Raw genomic sequence first — 22,150 nt, 5'->3', positions numbered from 1 at the left:
ATGATGACCAGGTTTTTAAAATATTGCTTTTTCAAGGAAAGAAGCACAACACTATGCTTATTTCTTGCTTTGTCCGTAGCAAGCATATAAATAATAGACAAAGAATTGATGCATTGGAAAATGCATCAAATTTTTTAAAACATCTCCCTTATCTTCATAGGCCCTTAATTTTTTATTTCCGCCTCTATTTTTAAGTCTGTTTAGAATTAATGGACAATTAATATAAATAAACATCATCTTTTTTTTTAAATATATTTAAACTCATTAATATAAGTTGTCTTTTTAATATATCTTCCATCATCATTCCATAATCAGTTCAGTTAAACAAAAAAAAAAATGAAAGTATAAACAAACACTTGAATGAAGAAATGCTTTTCTTTTTTCTTATTTCAAGCATTTTTTTCTTTTTTCTATGTGAAATTGGAGATTAGGTAACGCATTAATCTTGTCCAATGCAATCCGCCATTTCATTAACGCAACTTTACAAGGTTTGCGCTTGCGCAGAAGTAGTATACATCTGTCACTGATTGGTCACAATTAAATACCACCCTTTGAAAATAAATTAAAAGTTCTATACCGTGTTTTGAAAATAAATGTTTTTTAGAAGTAGAAAAATATAGGGTTATACTTCGCTTAACATATATTCGGACACAATGTCTGTTAGGTTCTTATAAACTAAAAATAAACGACACAATTTCTACATTTTTTTGAAAATGGTGTTTACCGCGTTTTGAAAATAAACTCTTCATTTTTTATAATTACTAATACATATTTATTATTATGGCCATTCTTTAGATTTATATTTTAAGTTTTTATAGTATAATTAGCTGTACTATTCTTTTTTTTATAACCACAATTAAGTAGTTTCCTCATCTGTAGTGGCCTTCTCGGCTTTGGAAGGTAAAGTACTAAAAAAATTTACTTCTCTTTTAAAGCCGCAATATATTACAGGTAAAATAAATTGTAAAATTATAGTCACCGACTAAAATAGTCAACATATAAATTAAAATCAACTAAAACGGCACGGCTCTCGCAGTTGTTAGCATTAAATGCTAAGAACCAGGTGGTGTGTTTCCACAAATTTTTGGATCAGACTTCTTGGAACGTTCTCCTACATCAAAATTTTTAACGACTCTCTCTTTTCTTACAAATTCCTAAACTGAAACGTTTTTTTTTCAATATTGACCCAACATCAACTTGCAGGTCTTCGATATGTTGCGTATATTTAATTTTTTGCCATTTATCAAGCACTGGACAAAGTTTAAACCAAGTGTGTTGCAGGCTTCAAACACTTGATTTGTAAAGAACTTTTTATTCTGAATTGCCTGAAATTGATTGATTATCAGTAAATAGCAAGTTCGATTTTTCAACAGCCTGATAAAAAGATTGACTTTATTTCGAAGCAGAATAGTTGAAAAATCCTCTATTTAAAAAAAAAAGAGTGTAAGTATTTTGTTTTTAAAGTTTAAAAATGTTCTGATGATAATATCATTATGATATTCTTTCAGAACCCTTGTTTATTTGTTTTTGTAATATATAGTATTTATTTTACATCAAATATAATAAAAAAAAGAAAGAGAAACGATAGTGTACGTTTCACAACGAATTACGGTTATAGAGACTGGGGGTAATATATTAGTAATAGCTATAGGTTTCTGCATATTTTTACGTGGAGCTTTTTATTTTTTGTGAGCGATTTCAAATGCGATTTATCGCAGATGAAATCTTCCAAAATTTACTGACATAATTTACCGGTTGGGTAAAAAATGGCTACAAGGAGTGCGCTACAATGCGATCGCATTATTAATTAAAAAGTTCTGAATCATGTACTGTTTTACTTGTGGCTATGTTTAACGTTATTTATCAGATTGTCGGAAAAACAAAAACATGTAAGGTATGTACAAAAGCAACGATTTATGTAAATAGCGGATTTATGTAAATAGCGGCACTAATACTGGATTATTTTAAAAAATACTATTTTATAAAAATACTACTAGAGCATTACTACATGAAGTATTTTAGAAATTCTAAAATCTATCTATATTCAACTTTTTTGTTTTTGGGTTTTGTATTTGAGTTTTTATATTTTTGATTTTTTATAATAAATAAAGTATTATAATGCATTTACGCTAAATTCTTGTTTTTATTTCATTATGGCGCTTTAAAAAAAATTAATTTAGCGCACAACCTGCAAAATATCAAATCCTGATAATTCTCGGTATCCAGAAGATATTATAGCTCGAAATGAGGTTTCGAGTTTTAAATAAAAACGCAGCCCAGATACCATACTGTCTTTGTGAAAAATGTAAGCGAGGTGCTACAATGATTGATTCATACCTGCCCCAAACTAAACCCTCAGTCAATGTACCAACGTCCTCTTGCATGTTCGGCACTGTTTAAGTTGCCTAAACCTATTATTTTATGATTGATTTCAATAGAGAATTTCATGTTGATTAGAAATTGTATAAAAACATTGCCCTGAAAATCTCTAATTTGATGTTGAAGTTTAAAAAATTACACGAAAAACGCTAATATTCACCATTGTCTTTATACTCAAATATTATTAGATTTTTTTTTTTTAGTTAACTTAAAAATAGGCCAAATTTTTATTAACACTTCAAGCAAAACTATTTAAAGCAAAACTCAATGGTTTCTAATCGATTCTGATCCTAACCCTAACCTTTACCCTAACCATGTATTTTTGTTTACGCCAATCCCTATTTATCAGTTGATGAATCTACACCTAATTGCGCCAATTCCTATTTGTAAGTCGATGTATGTACGTCTTAAAAGCTGTCTCAAAGATTTTTTTTTTCAAATATATACTCATTAAAATATTGAATTGAATTTAAATAAACTTCAATTAATGACGACAATAAAAACCGGGTTGCGTAATTTAAAAAAAAAATGGTTTTCTTCACGATTGATTTCGGAATTTGATAAAAAATACTATTTTTTTTAACTATAGTGTATTTTTATACCTTTTATGCGAAAATAATTTTTTTTTATCAACTCAAAAATCTTTGAGACGTCAAGCTTGCTTTTATATTGAGTGAAACAGTCGTATCAATGTAGGCGTATCAAGGTAACAATGTAACACTCTTTTACATGTTCTCATTATATCAATATAAAGTCTATACTACATCTTTTGAATCCTCAAAACCTCGTTTTGAAAAACATCATACTACCCAGTCAAGACGCGATATCAATGTATACAATATACGATATCAATGTACGCGATATCAATGTACGCGATATCAGAATGATATTAAAACCAACTTAAGCTATGATATCAAATAATGATACTATAATGACATCATAGTGATGTCATAACTTTGTGAAATAAAGTTAATTTATAGCAGACTTTCTTATATTAGTTATAAAGCACAGTAAAAGTTAAGTTTTTTCTTTTAATGTCTAAATAGTAGGTTTTAATTTATGAACTCATATTATCATAGGGGAGACCGGGGCTAGTTGGCTCGGTTTTTACTCTATGAGCTCTTTAGCCCTAACAGTACATTTTTTTAAAAATAATAAATTGTAGTCTTAAAGAGTATGGATTAGGGTATCTTATAAAATTTGCATTCATTTACAAAAAAAAATTCTTGGGGCCTTTCCGGGTTCTCAAAAATAAAAAAATTTGCGCCAACTTACCCCACCACGGGGTAAGTTGGCGCAAACTATAAAAATGATTATTAATGCACTATTAAGTGCAAAATTAATAGAAATTTTTTTTAAATTAATTTTTGCAACAATTTTATCCCAAAATTTAATATTACTTTTAGCTGGTACGAAATATTAGTCCGTATAAAAGCCAAACAGTAGCTCGCGTTTTATCTGTGGAAAAAAAAACTAAAAAAAATTTTTTTTTAATTTTTTTGTAAGAATAAATATTTTCAATATTGTTGAAAATTAAAAAAAAAATAAAAATAATTTTATAAAGATAAATATTTTTTTCCATAGTAAATGCTATGAGCCAACTTACCCCGTGAAAAATTTGTCAACTTACCCGAAAGCTTTTTTTTTAATAAACAGATCCTGAAAAACGGCAGCTTTGAAAAAAAAGTCTGACTGGATATAGTAAACCAATTGTGGCTAGAACTTTTACAATAATTTTTTTTTCATACGACTAAATATTTTCTTTGTAAAGTAAAAAGGAAGCGATGTTCTAAAAGTTACGTTTTTGTCCAAAAAACGCATAAATATCAATATCTCCCATGCGCATGCGCGAATCCTGACAATACTACAGTGAATAATGAAATGGTCAACAAGGAAGTTTCTGAGTAATTTTTGTCACTTTCTGATGAAAGGCTCTAAAGATAAACGCAGTTCGTCAACTTACCCCTGCGGCCAACTAGCCCCGGTCTCCCCCATCATAATGATATCAAAAAAAACATTTTGCTTACATTCATACTACTTTGCCGGAAAACGTTTTACAAGAATTAATAATTACTTTCAAGATGGCTGAACGATATGCGAAAAAGTATAAAAAAATGGTAAGACCAAGTAAATGAAACTCCTAACTTTTTTTTATCGTTAGCTGGAATTTAAAAAAATTAAATTGCATTTAAAGTAATAAAATTAACGAGTAAAATATTTGTTTTTAATGACTTATTTTGATACAAATATGTTGCATAAAATATTAATTATTACATCACCTATTCGAAAACACTCTAACTATTCTAGAGCTATTTTTTAGTCTTTATACGGCTCAGATTTTAGTACTTATTTAAAAAAGAACATCTGTATTTAAGATAACGATTATAAGTAACATTATTTTTGGTAATTGATTGTGCAAAAAATCAAGCAGCATCACCAGCTTTCATTGACCTATATTTACAATTTATAACTAAATAAAATATTCAAAATACTAATATGAACTTGTAAATAATACATATTAGTAGCAATAATAGTGGTAGTTTACGCTGTGTTAGAAAGACCCAATCAGTGAAGAACCCAAAGTTTATTTGGGGATACCACTTTTGATTACATCACCACCACCCCTCCCTCCCCGGCCTTAATCTCTTTTTGTTAAAACCGGTGCTGCGACAATGGTTTTTAGTCTTCATTTTTTCAATCATCATTTTGATCATTTGTGTTTATCTTGTTTAGTTTTATCCAAAAATAAGGAGTTGATTTAAAGACATTTTTAGAATATATAAATTTACCAGTAGACAAATGTTACTTAAGTTACAATAAGAAAACTATTTTACTAAAGACTTTAATAAACGTTTTTGTTGCAAATAACATGCTATTAGTAAATAATTATTGAAAGTTGTTCAAAGTATTTTAAACATTTATTAACTATATTTTAGTAAATTCAATTTTAGTAGTTATCGTTTTAAATAAATAGTAATTAAATGTTTAAATACTTTAAATAATCTTTAATCAATATTTACATAACATTATATATTAACATATATTAAATCGCGCAATATTTGTAAAATTAACAAAATAGTTTTACATCTTGCAAAATAGTTTTACATCTTGAATGACTATTCGAATAAAAAATGTAAGCATTTAATAAACGTATTTACTATTAGGGGAAGGTTGCGTAATATGAGCAGGTACCTAAGATGGTATAACCTCTTTTACGGGTAGACTAATGATTTTTTCGCGAACTTTTTTGGTTAAAGATATTCATACAAGTTCGACGGTGTTATTTGTTTTAATTTCTTGGTTGTATAGTTAATATTCTTTGATTGTTTCACTGTTAAAAAAAATTTACCATTCCCGTTATAATTTTTTATTATTCAATATTTTGTGTTTATGTCAAAAAGACACAAGATCATCAAAAATTTATTACATCCTCAATATTTCAGGGTTCCTATAGGGTCATTGGTAAAAAAGAGGACATTTTTTTTAAAAAAAACAGGACAGTTGAGGTCTAAAAAACAGGATTTTTCTTATAAAAACAGTCTATTTTGTGACACAATTTTAAATATATTATTTAATAAAATGATAAATGAACAAGTAAAAACGTTTTATAAACAGCAAAAACTGTAATATGTATATATATATATATATATATATATATATATATATATATATATATATATATATATATATATATATATATATATATATATATATATATATACATATATATACATATACATATATTTATATATATATCTATATATATGGTATAAATAAGCTCTTAAACAAATATGATAAACATATGGTCTATAGAATTCTATAAAATTTCTATAGAATCTCTGTTAATTTCTATAAAAATTCCAATAGAACTTTTTTTTCTACTTTTTATCAAAGAGATTTATTTTATAGAAAATAAAGTTTTATAGCAATTTCTATAGAAATTAATAGACATTCTATAGAAATTTTACAGAATTCTATAGAATTTCTATGGACCATATGTTTCAAAAGTTTATAGAAGGTCTATAAAACTTTTTTTCCTGGGTTGTGTATGACTGACGATATCAAATTTCAAAAAACAAAAAATAAATAAAATAGCATAAACGCAACGCAAGATGCGTTTATGCTCTATTTAGCCTGTAGTTTACTTTATACGTATAATATTTGGGATTAACTAATCTTAATACTTATATTATAACTTATAGTTAATTGTAATTTAAGAATCTTATTTTTATATTTAATAATTATCTTATGTTTTATGTATTTTATAATTCATACTTGTAAACTTTTATATTTAAACTTTTATTTCAAACTTTTTTAAAAAAAGAATTGAAAATAATAATATTTTTTCCATTTTTAAAAATTTTTCTGGCTGCCTAAAAGGTTCATATCAGTATAACAGAGTCTAGAAAATCATTGTAAAGTTTACTCATTGCAGTTAAAACATTTATACTGGAAAGAGCTTTCCCATTAGAATTCTGTAAAACTGGTTTTATATGGGGAAGGAGGGGCTCCTTAACTCTGATTTAAAAATCTAAACCACCAAAACTATAAAACTACCTAAACCCTAAAATAAAATTGCAGTATGAGTTTAGGATTGTAAGCTTTCTAGTTGTTATATAAAACCCCCTGATCAGCAAAACAGGTTAATGCCATATCAAAAAAATTGCTCTTTAAAATAATTTAATTTAATTTATGAATCCAGTTTATTTTATTTTAAACGAAGTGTAAACTTCATTTAAAAATAAAATAAACTTTCATAATTATTACTACAATTTAACCATTCATGTTTAACATTACAAAATAAACAAAAGTTCGAAAACTTAATTTATAACATTTACATGATTTAATATTCTATTTCAAAAAAATAGATGTTAAAACTATGTTAAGTAATAGCTGATATTATACCTAAACAAAATTAGTAAACTTTGTTTGAAAAACTTTTTATCTTGCTTGCCTCCTAAATCCATAAAATATATTATTTTATATATAAACATCGTCAGACTTTTAAAAAAACATTCTAATGCCTTAAAAACAGGAAAACAGGCCAAATTAGAAAAACAGGAAAACATGCTCTGTAGGAACCCTGATATTTCATGCTTATTTACTGCTAATTCCATGGGTAAATGAGAAAACACATAAGCTAAGGTCATGCTATTTAAATTATGATAGTACTTGACGAAGTTGCTTAATATGATACGTATTTAGACGCTTAAGATGAGATGCAGTCTTTTATTTAGAAAAGCGCGCTTTTTTAAAGTTTTTGTCCGCGGAGCTTTATTTTGGTATTTAAAGAGCGAAAGTTTTTTCAAAAAATAGTAACTTTTTTAGAGATAGGAAAGATTTTTTTTTTTTTTTACGATTGAGATATTTACCTTTTACTTAAGTATCGCCTTGAAGATACAATTTTGTTTAATTTTTTTTTGTGATTATTTTTTTGTTATTTTGAGTTTTTTTGAGTTCCACTAAAAAAAGCTCATCTTAGGAAACTGGTTTCCTAAGACGACATGATTGAGTGTGTTGAAAATAACGCAATTTTTCGGTATAAAGATTTTTTTTAAATGAACTATTCATTTATACTATTCTTTATAAAAAGAACCTCATACCTAAAGTTACGTGGTCTTTACTAAATGCCAAGACCAATAAAAGCGATTGTCAATTGTCAATTGTCCATTGTCGCGATTTTTACGGAGGAGAGCACAATGCTAAACTAATTAAAACTTTTATAGCATTCTTCAGCGAAAAAACCGGGACAACGGCAACCCAAATAGATGAATTTGTATTTTATATTTTTCATATAATATATCAAGTCAAATTGCTATTTATTTATTACTAACCCATATTACGGATTGCTTACAGCTAGTCTTAATATTAATACTGTAATTTAATAGTACTTTTGTTTTTAAAGTAGTTTCTTGGCTTTTCTATACGCGGTTCTATATTCCACGCGGTCTTTCGAGGAAGGTCTGCAAGCAAATTAGAACTGATAAATTCTTAGTTTTAAGAAGAATTGATGTTGTTCATTGTTTAATTTTACAATAAAAATTTAAATAAATGTTTGTTTGTTGTTGGTTATCGTATTTTTCTAATTTTTATAGCCTGTTTCCTTTTCTTTAAATAAAATAAGACTGTTATTTATGGACATGTAAGTGTATTTACATAAATTTGCGTATATTTCAGTATATTTTATATTTCTCTGTATCTATATGTATACTTTCTTTTAGATAAAAAAAATAAGGTATAGAAAAAAGTGAAAAAAAGACTCTGTTGGAAGTTGTCAAAAGAATGCTGTGTTATCCTTCTTTTTAAGGTATCTGAATATATATTTATATTTTTAAATTTGTTCTTAAACGGTTTCATCTTTTTTTTACTTTAGATAAAAATATACTGACTGACAATTGTTATAGGTTTTTATTTTGAAAATTGTTATTTCAAGTAATATTATTAACATAGAACCGCGTATAGAAGAGCCTAGAAACTACTCTAAAAAACGAAAGTGAAACGACACTACTACTTTTAAATTACAGTATTATTATTAAGATTTTTTAAGAGGAATATTAAATTATGGCAATCTGCAAAAATAAATATAAATATTATAATATTTCGGCTGCAAAAAAAACAATACACTGTTAACATGCTCAACATACGCAACCTTCCCCTAAATTAATTTTAAAATTTTTGTTTAAATATTAGCAAATCTGTTCATTAAACTTTTATTAAAGGTTAATATTTTTTAAAGTGAGTTTAAGACGCCTTATAAATTAAAGATATCTAAAGAAGAGATAACTACGGTAAACATAATTTCAAAAATGTTATATTTTTTGGATTAAAAAACATATTATATTTTTTTAATATTGAGCATAACTTTAAAAATTGCGTTTAATAAATAAGTTACTGTTACCGTGGGCAACAGATCTTAATAAAACTTTTATCATTATTTGTATTATTTTAAAAGTCAAAAGAATATGGAAAAGAAACTAAACTTTCTGAAAAAGTTTATGTTTCGTTTTTTCGTTTCAAGTAGCAAGCTAAAGATTAAAAGTTCATTCATTCAAAAATTAAATTTGCACGATAGTTATTAAGACTGCAGTTTTTTACTTTTCTTCATCTATTATCAAAAGCAGTTTACTCTTAATTGCCTAATACTAAAGTTAACTTAACTCTGAATGGATATTTTAAATCGTTTTGTCTTTCAAAAAAGCAAATTTTTTATATATTCCATTGTTATAAAAAATATATATATATATAAATAATTTATATTATATCCTATTTTAGGATAAAAAATATTATTTTGATAAAAGATGGTAATAAAAAAAATTAAAGATGGTATCTTGAGATCTAAGCAGTAATTAGACTTCGTGAAGTTAGTCTTTAACCATTGACAAACTGACAATTTGTAAAAGTGCAAATATGTTTCTCTTACCAATCTAGTGTCATGTTGACAATATTTATGAAACTATTCCATTTGTTGTGGCGTTATTTTGTGGATTACAGAAGTCAGCTAGTTTAGAACACTTGAAAGAGTTCGCAGGGCAGTTAAGAAATCTTTAGGGTTATCGGTAAAGTATGTATGCTGTAAAACCACGTATTAAGGAACCCCTTCCCATTGTTATTACAAAATTAAGCCCTTGCCCCCAACCCTTTTCCAACGCAAAGTTTTTTTCATAGCATTAAAAACAAACAAAAATTAGTTATTTTGACGTTACTCATAACAGAATTATAAATTTTCTTAAATAACAGAATAATAATTTCAAGTTTTCAAATAGATAGAGAGTGAGAATTAGTCAAACCACGAACATAATTGCTATCTTTAACCACCCCCCTCTCTCCCTCTTGTACGCATTTATAAGTTTTTGTGAACTCCATACCTGCATACATACTTCGTGGAAGACACCTTATGGCAAATTTATTGATAACAATGGAAAAGTCATACAAGTAAATGGTAAAATATTTTATTTGTGACGCACCAGCTGTAATGGTCATTGTGGATGTAATTATAAGGTGGAAATAACTATGATGGTTGATAGAGTTTTTATACCCACTGGTACTCACTACTAAAACGTTTAGGGGAAAAATCAGAAAATCATCACAAGGATATCAGTGTCTTGTAGTCACTTAAAGTAGATATGGTGCAGCAGTTCCCTCTAAACGCAATTCAAGGTGCGGGCCTTGCTTGTACTAAAAAAACATTTTATCTGGAAAAAATGCTGCTTCTTCTTTGATTGTCATCTGGGCAAATTAATTCATTTACTGTTTACTAATGTTCTTTAAAAAAATACATTCATATAGGAATTTGATTGTGAACCATGTTGTAAATTCAAGTCTAAAATATATAAAGGTATGAAAAGCCTTTGAAGCCAGAACTTTTCTTTTATGTTGTGGGCAAGTAGTTTGGAATCATTTACTAAGCAAAAAAAAAAATACATCCATTTTTTAATTGTTAATTTAAGTGTAGCTATTCATATACTGTACAGAAAAGATTAGGTGATTTTTTGATAAGTTAACAAGTATATATATTACAAATCATATGCTGTTTCAAACGTTTCGTTAAGACTTCGAATATTTTTGATGGCATCACCAATGGCCAAGTTTACTTAGCCGTAGCAATGCGTGTATAATATAAATATATATATGCACTTTTTGTTAAATAACTTTATCTCAGTTGCTAGTCCAGATTTAGGACCAAACATATTAGCAGTTCTGTTATAGCATTGACCACGCGCATCTTCTAATCTCAAATTCGTCATCGAGAGAATATCTTTAAGAATACGCACAATTTCTTTGAAAGTCGTATTTGGTAACGGATGCGTACCAATGAACTCTTCGTGTGCTTGTAAATCATCATTGACCCATCAAAGACAAACAACCATTTTTGCATATATTTTTGCTCTGTAGTATCATAAACTTTTTATATTATGATATCAGGGTTTGAGTTCAAAATGATATCAATGAGTGATTTCATTTTGATATCATATTGACATCATAAACTTCTCATACCATGAAATATATCATAGTTTGAAAATATTATAATATCAATATGGTATCAAAGCCCTGACTGGGATACCAAGGCCAGCAAAGATGAGATTAGCTCATTAAAGAGAATTATAATCCGCTTCGACGGACTAAGAGTAACTAAGTTTAAAAATAACGAAAAAAAATTAAAGTGAAAGACAGAAGATGTCTAGTTAAAATAATAGCATAAAGATAGCGGAAAGATATTGTACCAAATGTTAGAATGTGCAGTTAAACAAAGCGAGGCTCCTCCCTCCTTCCACAAAAATTTTTTTATATGAAGTACATAAAAAGCCAAATTTAAATACTTTACTTAAAAATTGTAAATGATGGTATTGTAGTTTATCCTCCTCCGGCTAGTTGCCATACAAAGGCCACATTACCAAGGCCCGCAAAGACGAGTTCAGCTCACTAAAGAACATCATAACCCACTTTGCAGACCAAGAGTAAGTGATTTTCAGAAGAACGAAGGAATTAGAGTAAAAGATATCGAGTTAGAAAGATAGCATAGAGAAAGCGGACAGATATTGCACGAGATGTTAGAATGTGCAATTCATACTATCAATTAGGTCACCTAATTAATGTATGAATATAAACTTAGTCAATATTACTGAAGACGTTTGTTTATACTAAAAATTGTAGGTAAGGGGTATTGTGGTTTATCCTCCTCCGGCTATTTGCTATATAGAGGCCACACACCCGAGACAGCGAGGACAAGCTCAGCTTCCTAAATTCACTTACTCTTAGTTACCCGCCTCGCTGACCAAGACTAAGTGAATTTAGAAAGAACGAAGAAAGTTAGAGGGAAAGTCAGAAAAAGCTAAGTTAGAAAGATAGCATAGACAAAGTAGACAAATAGTTGCACTGGATGTTAGAATGTGGAGTTCATACTATTAATTAGGTCACCTAATTAATGCATGAGTATAAACTTTGTCAATATTGCTGAAGACGTTTGTTTATACTAAAAATTATAGATGATGATTTCCGTTTATATTTCACAAGCTTTTCATAAATTTTAGCAATAATTTATATAGAATTGTAAACCTCAATGAACCTCAATTTATAACCGTATATGTATATTATTATTATTTTACCCTAACCATAATTATCTATCTATAACTATCAATTAAAAGCTATTTTTAATTAATAGCTACAGATAGATAGTTACGGTGTTTAACAAGTTGTTCTACAACTGTCAATACGGAATAACAAAGACATGATTAGAATTGTGGTATAAAAACAACACAAGTATACTGTCAGTACGGTGTAGTTTACAATGAGTATAAGTTCCTTTATTTATTAGACGACAAAGAAAGTTGAGGAAGAGTTCATATCAAGTGAACTCCATTCAAGTCTTTATCGGCGTACATTAACTAGGTGACATAAGTAACAGTACGTATTGCACCGTCTAACATCGTGTGCAATCCTGTCCGTTTTCTTTATGCTATCTTTTTAACACAACTTCTTCTATCTTTCACTCTAATACATCTTCGTTCTTCCCAAACTCACCTTACTCTCGGTCTGTAGAGCGGGTTATGACGCTATTAATTAGCTTAACTTTTCTTTGCGGGCCTTGGTAATGTAGCATCTATATGGCAATTAGCCGGAGGAGGATAAACCACAATACCAGTTCCTTTATTTATTAGACGACAAAAAAAGTTGAGGAAGAGTTCATATTAAGTGATTTGTTGGCGTACATTTATTAGGTGATCAAATTAACTGTATGTGTTGCACCTTCTAACACCGTGTGCAATTCCTATCCGCTTTCTCTATGCTATCATTCTAACACGACTTCTTCTGACTTTCGCTCTAAAATATCTTAGTTCTTCCCAAACTTACTTTGAAAAACATTATCACGTTTTTACTCTTGGTCCGTAGAGCGGTTATAACGCTATTAATTAGCTGAACATAAATGTTGTGGGCATAAATTCATTCTACAAATTAAACCAATGGCTTAAAAAAAAAAAGGCGCATTAAAAAATTTGCTACGAAGCAAAAACCAAAAGTGTGTCATGGTGCCCCACTCTCCCCTAGTTAATTATATGGAATATTGTATAAAAATAAAATAAAAATGAATATTTGAACTATTTTTAATAGTTTAGGTAGCAATTACGATTGTATAAAGAAAAAAAAAAGTTTTCGAACATGTATTTATAAATACAAAACAAATACAGAGACACTTATATTTTTAATAACATGACATAGGTATATTTCGAGAGTTTTAAATTTGGTTTGAATAATTATATACGCAACTGATTTTTTTTAAGTAATATATGTATATTAGGATTTAATAAAATCATAACAATCAAGTCCATGCACGCTGACTTTTGTTTAAGGAAGAAGTTGAAATTGAAGAAAAGTTTAATTTTATGCTAATTCCAAATATTGAAAAATATTTTCAAATAACTTATGCAAATATACAATAATAAAAAATTACTATTATTTAAAATTAAACTCTATTCTGTAGTATTTTTTTTTTTTTTAAATTATGCATGTGTGCATATAGTTATAAATTTATAGACAAAAGAAAAAATATTGTATTTTTGCAAGAAATTATTCATCGATTTTTAATCGCTCTTCGAAACGTTTATTGACTTTTCTTTCAAGAAAAAATATGAAACCTATATATTTTCGAATAGCCTGGATATATTTTTGAATAGCCATAAATATATTTTTGAATAGCAATTGAATATATTTTTGAATAGCCATGCTGTGTTTTAAAATAATAATCATAAAAAATTACAGATTTTTTTTTAAATTTTGCCAAAAATTAGGTTTTTCAGACTATCGTGCGTTGAGATAAAAAATATATAAATGAGTGATAAACTGATGCATTTGTTGCGCATATATAATTAGTAGTATTTTAATAATAGTAGTAACAATATTGAATATCATATTGTAGTTTATTTCTCTCCTCCGGCGTCTGCCTTGTAGAGATATTAATAATGAATACAATGGCATTAATTATAAAACGGTCCACTGTTCCACTACTAAGTCACATATAAAACTCACAAGAGTTAAATGAATATAAACCATTAACATTTAAATTATTTATAAAATAATATATTTCTCGATTTCTTTCAATTTTTAAATTAATATCCCATTAAATATCGAGTATATAATGAACCTCCTAAAGTTATTAATTTTCAGCTATTGGATACGTAATAATTAAGGCCTCACCACTTTATAAGGCTATGCCGGCCGGATTAAACATATTAAAGATTGTGGTTTGTTTTAAAAATCTTTTTTAAGTAGGTTGTATTTTTCAATACTATCGAGTCTTTAGTATTGATAAAATACAGCTTGGTCGCAAAACACAATTATACGCAGGGATTAAACCTTAACGGCAGTAAAAATTTAATAAAATATTTTTTCAAGTAAATAAAAATTTAATGTAAAATTTTTAAATGGGGAGTAAAAACTTATTATTTTTAAAAACCGTTGTCGTAAAAACCTCATATTACACTAGAATATAAAAATTCTATTATACTATTATACTAATTCATATTACACTAGAATATAAAAATTCTTAAAATAAATATTCTTAAAATAAATATTATTGGATGTATTTTTTAAAATATTTTTACAAATCTTATGAATAAAGTTAAGAATTAAATGCTATGGTCGTAAAATGAATGTTTTAGCATGATGAACGGGCTACAAAATATTAAATTTTGATCATAAACGGACGATTTAATTATTTATCATAAACTTTTTTTCAGAACGATATTTTTGCCTAAGGCATAGAAATAAAATTCCTGATTTTTAACATTTGTTTTAATTATGAAACTAATTCATTATTTATAAATATTTCAAATAATTCATAAATATTAATTAGATTCTTTTCGATTTCATTTGATTTTATTTATTTATATTGGACGAAATTATTATTTCAATTAAGTAGTTTGGCAATAAATTATATAAAAGTTTGGCAATAAATTATATAAAACGCACCTTTGATTTCAAATTTTTATTATTTGCTGTTAATTCTTATTTAAATTGCTTGTTAACATAAAAACAAACGTGATAATGTTTTTCATTTACGCCGGTGGAAGGTAAAAACTTCCGTCTTCTATTTAGCGGCCGCAGCCAGCTGGGTGGCAGAAGCTACAGGAGGTGGCTTCCAAATTGATCATGCCTTATTGGCGGCGTCTCCATAACATTTTGTTTTAAAAAAAACTCTGGCTGCTGCCGTTATTTGGCCATAGCTTAATATAATATTGGTAACAAAGGTGGGGTGTGAAGTTTCCATAGAACGAGTACTACGGACTTCAATATTAAATCTTCAAATGAAAATGACATCATCGATGTCATCATCATAATCGTTTTAAATCTTCAAATGAAAACAGGGCCGTACTAAGGGCGGGGCCGGCCGGGCCGCGGCCTTAGGCGCCAAAATTGGGAGGGCACAAATTTTAAAAAATTAAAAAACAATTATCAGTTTATGAAACAAATTTTCACGGCGTTGCTGCTGTTGATAAGAAAATTAATTAAAATTCCACCTCTTGACACAAACTCCTAAATATTAAAGCTGATTTACTGAACAAAAGAGCGTCCTTTAACACTAACATACCTTTGATAACTTTTGAACATTATGATTCTATTATGAATCAAACCAAAAAATTATCTGGTGCTGAATTTAAGAAGAAAAGAAAACAGCGCCAAGAAAGTGACGAGAAATTACAAAACTGTTTCAAAAAGTGGTTGGTAACAAATTCAGTGGAAAAACAAGTTATTTTAGAGGATATTTGTATTGAAGTTAATGACAATTCAACAGATCCTATTATTGACTTAAGTTCAGATCATCATTTGGAATTAATTGAAGAGGAGATTTTCATCAGCCAAAGTTAAGAAGAATTTTGCACAACTGATTCAGAACCAACAAGGGAAAATGGAAATGCCCAGCTTTCAGGCCCAGTTGAAATGGACGAGGATGAACTTCATTCAGAAATCTCAGAAATTCCAGTGGCCTCGGAAGAAAATTTTCAACACAGGGATCCAGCAACATAGCCTAAAATAACGGACAAAACAAGATGCTTTTTGATTGAGCATGGGCCAGAGCAAGAAAGAAGAGAATTTTGAACACGCTGTGTAATTTTGAAAACAGAATGCGACACTTCAGCTCAAAATGGTATGAAAAAATTTATTCCAATGGTGAAAAATTTGTTCGCACTTGGCTGCAGTACAGCAACAAAAAAGATTCTTTATTTTGTTTTTGCTGTTTGTTATTTTCAACAACAAAAACCAACAATTTCTCAGAACTTTACAAAGGGTTTTGTGACTGGAAAAAACTAAACCCAAGAATTCCTGACCATGAAAACAGCAATGAACACCAAAGATGCTATTCTGATTGGAAAACTCTTGAAAAAAACCTCAAGGAAGAAAAGACCCTGGGTTCTGATCTGCAGAGAGTTATCAGTGGAGAGATGAAAAAGTGAAGAGACATCTTGAAAGTGATTGTTGATGCAATTTTGTTCTGTGCCAAGAACAATCTTGCCCTTCGGGGAACAACAGAAGACATCGGTCAACAAAACAGTGGCATTTTTCTGAGCTTAATTGAGTTGATTAGCCATTATTATCCATTAGTGGCTAAACACATTGTGTCCGTTAAAGCAAAAAAAAACCACAACATCCTACTTTTCTTCTTGAATTCAAAATGAGCTGATTGAGTTACTTGGGCAGAAAGTCAGGAACGAAATTTTGCCAAACATCAAAGAAGCTAAATACTACTCTGTTCTGTTTGACTGCACTCCAGATGCCTCCCACAAAGAGCAGATGACTCAGATCATCAGGTATGTCCACATCAGTGATGAAACCTGCACAATTAAGGAAAGCTTTGTGGAATTTATTGAATCTCACCAAAAAACCGGAAAAGGTCTTGCAACAGAGATAACTGAAAAATTGGAGAAGGATGGTCTAACCATTTCCAATTGCCGGGGCCAAAGCTATGACAATGGAGCCAATATGTCTGGAAAATACAATAGCGTCAAAGTTCGCATCCATTCTTTTAATGAATCAGCAAGATTTTTTCCATGCGCAGCTCACACTTTAAATCTTGTTGGTGTTCATACTGCTGAGGTTTCCCCACTCACGATTACGTTTTTTGGAAAGGTTCAAGCCATCTTTAACTTTTTTTCAAGCTTCACGTCAAGATGGAAAAAACTGATGAAAAAGTTGGCCATCTCATTAAAGGGTAACAGTGACACAAGATGGTCTGCCAAAAAAGAAGCAATCACACCATTGCACAGACAAATCAAAGACGTTCTTCAAGTTTTGGAATCCATTATCCACAATCCCATGACAAATGCTGTCACAGTTAGCAGTGCAAAAGAACTTCTCATTCAAATTGATTTCAGTTTTTTGTGTTTGTTGGATTTCTGGTGTCAAATTCTTTCTCTAATTGACCGGGAAAACAAACTGCTTCAGTCAAAAACCATTTCAATTGACATTGTCGCAAAAAAAATGAAAGGATTGAAGGCTTCCATTCAGAATCTTCGAGATGTTGAGGTGGACAACATTATCAAAGATGCCACAGAAAAAGCTAACCAGAGTGGAATTGATGGTTGCTTTCCAATCAAGAGGAAGTGCAAAGTGAAGCGGATGGCACTTTATGAAGCTGAAGAGGACTCTCACCTTCTCACAGCAAAAACAGAATTCGGATATCAGTGCAACCTTGTGTTTGACAGCATTGTTACACAAATTGAGTGGCAGTTTGAGGCTATGTCTGCTGTATCCTCTGATTTTGACTTCCTCAGTGGGCATTCACTCTCTAAAAGTTCAGTGGATGAACTCAAGAAAAAAGCTGCAAATTTATCTCAAATTTACAAGGCAGATTTAGATTCTCCGATTTCCAGTCAGAAATGGCAAGCTTTAATATCAAGCTGCCGCAATGATGGACAACTTTGAAAAATCTAGCCCGATCGACATTTTGCAGCTAATTCATAAATATTCTTTGACTGATGCTTATCCCAACACAGCAATTGCTATTCGTATCTTCCTCACCATTCCAGTCACAGTTGCTACGTGTGAGAGAAGTTTCAGTAAACTTAAGCTCATAAAAAACTATATGAGGTCAACAATGGGCCAAGAACGTTTGTCTAGTTTGGCTATAATTTCAATTGAAAATGAAGTGGCAAACAACATTGATTTTGATGTGGTCATTAGTGAATTTGCCTCAAGAAAAGCCAGAAAAGTGACATTGAACTAAAGTTTGTACAACCTTAATGACAAATTTTACTTATAACTTGATACGATAAATTTTGTGATCAATAAATCGTTTTTTTCGTTTAATTTTCTTCTTTTTTTTTTGTGGGGGGAGGGGGGCGCAATTTTCTTTTCTTGCCCGAAGCGAAAAATTGGCTCGGTACGGCCCTGAATGAAATAACATCATCGATGATAACGGCAATGATTCAAATTATTTTAGTCATAAAATGCTAGAAAGTCAATACTAATTCATTGAATTAGTAAATAATGTAGAAAGAAACACAATTATAAATACTACTTATTGACCACCATCTGGAAACTTAAAAAAATTTAAAACTCATCTTAAAAGATTTCTAAACAAAATTACAAAAAAAAAAAAACATATTTATATGGTCGGAGATTTTAACATCAACCTCATTAACTATGCCTCAAATATTAATGCTAGGAATTTTATAAACACTCTTCTACAAAATAACCTTATCCCAACAATAAACAAATTTACAAGAATAACAAATAGGTCTTCTACTCTTCTTGATAACATCATAACAAACAACTTTCATAATAACCCTCTTTACACAGGTATAATACAGACCGATATTTCGGATCATTTTCCTACATTCTTAGGTACAAACAACCTTTTAATAAACAATATTTCCACAAAATCCACCTTAATTCGGCGACAGAATAATGAAAACTCCTTAAAAAAATTTAAAAACTGTTTACAAAAGGTAAGGTTTACTAAAGGTAAGGTTTACTAAAGGTAAGGTTTACTAAAGGTAAGGTTTACTAAAGGTAAGGTTTACTAAAGGTAAGGTTTACTAAAGGTAAGGTTTACTAAAGGTAAGGTTTACTAAAGGTAAGGTTTACTAAAGGTAAGGTTTACTAAAGGTAAGGTTTACTAAAGGTAAGGTTTACTAAAGGTAAGGTTTACTAAAGGTAAGGTTTACTAAAGGTAAGGTTTACTAAAGGTAAGGTTTAAAATCTTCAAAAAAGAAAGAAAAGTTATATATAAAATATCTTAAAAAAAAAAATCTTATAAAAATGAAATAATTTACAAAAATCATAAAAATATATTTGAAAAAACCAAAAAATACTCAATAAAACTTTATTATACACAGTTATTAGAAAAAACCAAAGGAAACACTAAAAAAAATATGGAATGGAATTAAGGATTTAATTGGAAAAAATAATTACAACAAAAGCACGCTGCCAAAAAATCTTATAATTAATGGAAAGTTAGTTTATGAAAAATCAATTATAGCTGAAGAAATAAACAACTACTTTGTTAATATTGGCCCAAATTTGGCCTCTAAAATTCCTAATAATTCCATTCCATTCAATTCATACTTAAAAACTTATGATAAATTTATGGATAAAACTGATTTAAAACTGAGTGAGTTGAGAACTGCTTTTAGCAGGCTCAAAAGTAAAAAAAGTGAAGGTTTTGATAAAATTAGTGTCGATATTGTAAAATCAGTATTTGACATTGAACCTTCTTTATTTCACACTTTCAATCTCTCATTAAAGTCAGGTATTGTTCCTGATAAGTCAAAAATTGCCCGTATTACACCAATTTTTAAATCTGGAGATAAGTCAAATATTTTAAATTACAGGCCTATATCAATATTACCATGTTTCTCAAAATTGCTAGAGAAAATAATGTATCACAGACTTTAATTATCTAACTGAGAATGATATGTTGTACTGCAAACAATTTGGCTTTAAAAATAAACATTCTACTGAATACGCAGTAGTTGAAATTTCCAATCAAATATCGCCTTAGATAATGACTGTTTTACATTAGGAGTTTTCATTGATCTGTCCAAAGCTATTGATACCGTAAATCACTATATTCTAATAACAAAACTCGAAAACTACGGAGTAAAAAATAAAAACTTACTTTGGTTCAAAGATTATCTGACAAACAGAAAGCAATTTTTATACTATGATCAAACAAATACAATTCCATACTCCATAACTTGCGGGGTTCCTCAGGAATCTATCTTAGGACTCCTTTTATTCCTGTTGTACATAAACAACTTATACTTATCAACAAATCTTTTAGACCTAATTTTGTTTGCTGATGATTCTAATCTTTTTTTTTTCTCACAGAGAGGTTAAATCACTTTTTAAAATAGTTAACGAACAGCTATGTAAAGTTAATGAGTGGCTTGAAAGTAATAAACTTTGACTAAATGCGGATAAAACAAAATATATACTTTTTCATTAAATAAGTAAATCTGAAAATATTGCTCTTAAATTACCAGATTTTAAAATTAATAACACTTCTATTAAAAGAGAATCATTCACAAATTTTTTAGGAGTAAAATTGGATGAAAATTTACAGTGGTATTCACATATAAATAGTATTGAAAAAAAAATCTCAAAAAATATTGCAATGATGTTTAGGGCTAAACCTTTTCTAAATATATCATCCCTGAAAAAATTGTGTTTTGCCTTTATCCATAATTATTTGTCTTATTGTAATATTGTGTGGGTAGTACTAACCTTACAAAGCTAAAGAAACTCTACAACAAACAAAAACATGCGTGCAGAATAGTATTTGGAGCCGACAGAAGTGTTCCTTGCGAACCACTTCTACGTGTGCTCGGTGTTTTAAACGTGTATAAACTTAATTTACACTAAGTTTTATTATTTATGTTTAAAGCAAAAAATTGTTTATCTCCAAAAATATTTCAATCTTATTTTAATAAAATTAACCATAAATATTCAACAAAATTTTCAGATAACAATTTTATTGTTCCAAAATGTAAATTAAAATTAACTTCCTATTCAATTAAATACCGCGGATCTAATCTGTGGAAAAAGTTTCCAGAAATTGTTTGCAATAAACAGACTACATTAGAGCAATTTAAGAACGAATCAAAACGATTATTATTATTCATGGATATATCCAACTTTAAATGTTTATTCTAAACTAAAAACAATCATATAAAAAATAGATTTAATTGTATCAGTGATTAATATAAATTAATACAAAATATTTAAAACAAAAATATATATATATTAAATATCACTGATGATATTAATAATTTATCTAGTGATTATATTAATTATGAAATTTCATTTCTTGTTGTCTTTTATCCTCAAAAAATTTTATTTTTTATTAATATATTTGTTAAACATTTTAGCAATTGTTTTTAACACTTCTTAAAAAAAAAACAAAAAAAAGTACTATTTTTTATTTCTAATTATATTAGTTATTTTCGGTTTTCATTTCTATTTGTTATTTTATTATTTTTTTACGTTACGGTTATGTAGAATTTGTTGCTATTATTATTATTTTTTTTAATGGGGCTCGGCGATAAGGCTGAATACGCATTCTTCTAGCTCCAGCCAATAGTTTATAAACATGTATTTGCAAGGTAAACATGTTTAAACGGTTAAATAAATTATTAAATAAGTACAGAATTTATATATAAAATTTTTATTTATTTCAAGCGAATTTCCAATGCGAAATAAATTTCGCATTCGAAATCCTCCAAAAAAAGAGAAACAAGTTATTTACCGTTAGGTAAATGCCGCAAACAAGGCCGCT

At 28.7% G+C, this 22,150-nt stretch overlaps 2 protein-coding genes across 2 annotated transcripts; both read left to right on the top strand.

The window, feature by feature from the left end:
* The first annotated feature begins 17,163 nt into the window (after window positions 1-17,163).
* LOC136078533 (zinc finger MYM-type protein 1-like) lies at window positions 17,164-18,294 on the top strand. Its single transcript, XM_065794311.1, has one exon. The coding sequence runs from the start codon at window positions 17,164-17,166 to the stop codon at window positions 18,292-18,294; it is 1,131 nt and encodes a 376-aa protein (XP_065650383.1).
* A 160-nt stretch (window positions 18,295-18,454) lies between these two features.
* On the top strand, window positions 18,455-20,268 carry LOC136078532 (uncharacterized). The gene is made up of 2 exons (XM_065794310.1): window positions 18,455-18,580; window positions 19,729-20,268. The coding sequence occupies exons 1-2, from the start codon at window positions 18,455-18,457 to the stop codon at window positions 20,266-20,268; spliced, it is 666 nt and encodes a 221-aa protein (XP_065650382.1).
* Window positions 20,269-22,150: the final 1,882 nt, after the last annotated feature.

The sequence above is a fragment of the Hydra vulgaris genome, chromosome 03 (assembly GCF_038396675.1).
Source record: "Hydra vulgaris chromosome 03, alternate assembly HydraT2T_AEP".
In the NCBI taxonomy this organism is placed as follows: Eukaryota; Metazoa; Cnidaria; class Hydrozoa; order Anthoathecata; family Hydridae; genus Hydra; species Hydra vulgaris.
Note: the sequence above shows the minus strand (reverse complement) of the source record. Positions and strands in the feature narration are given on the sequence as shown.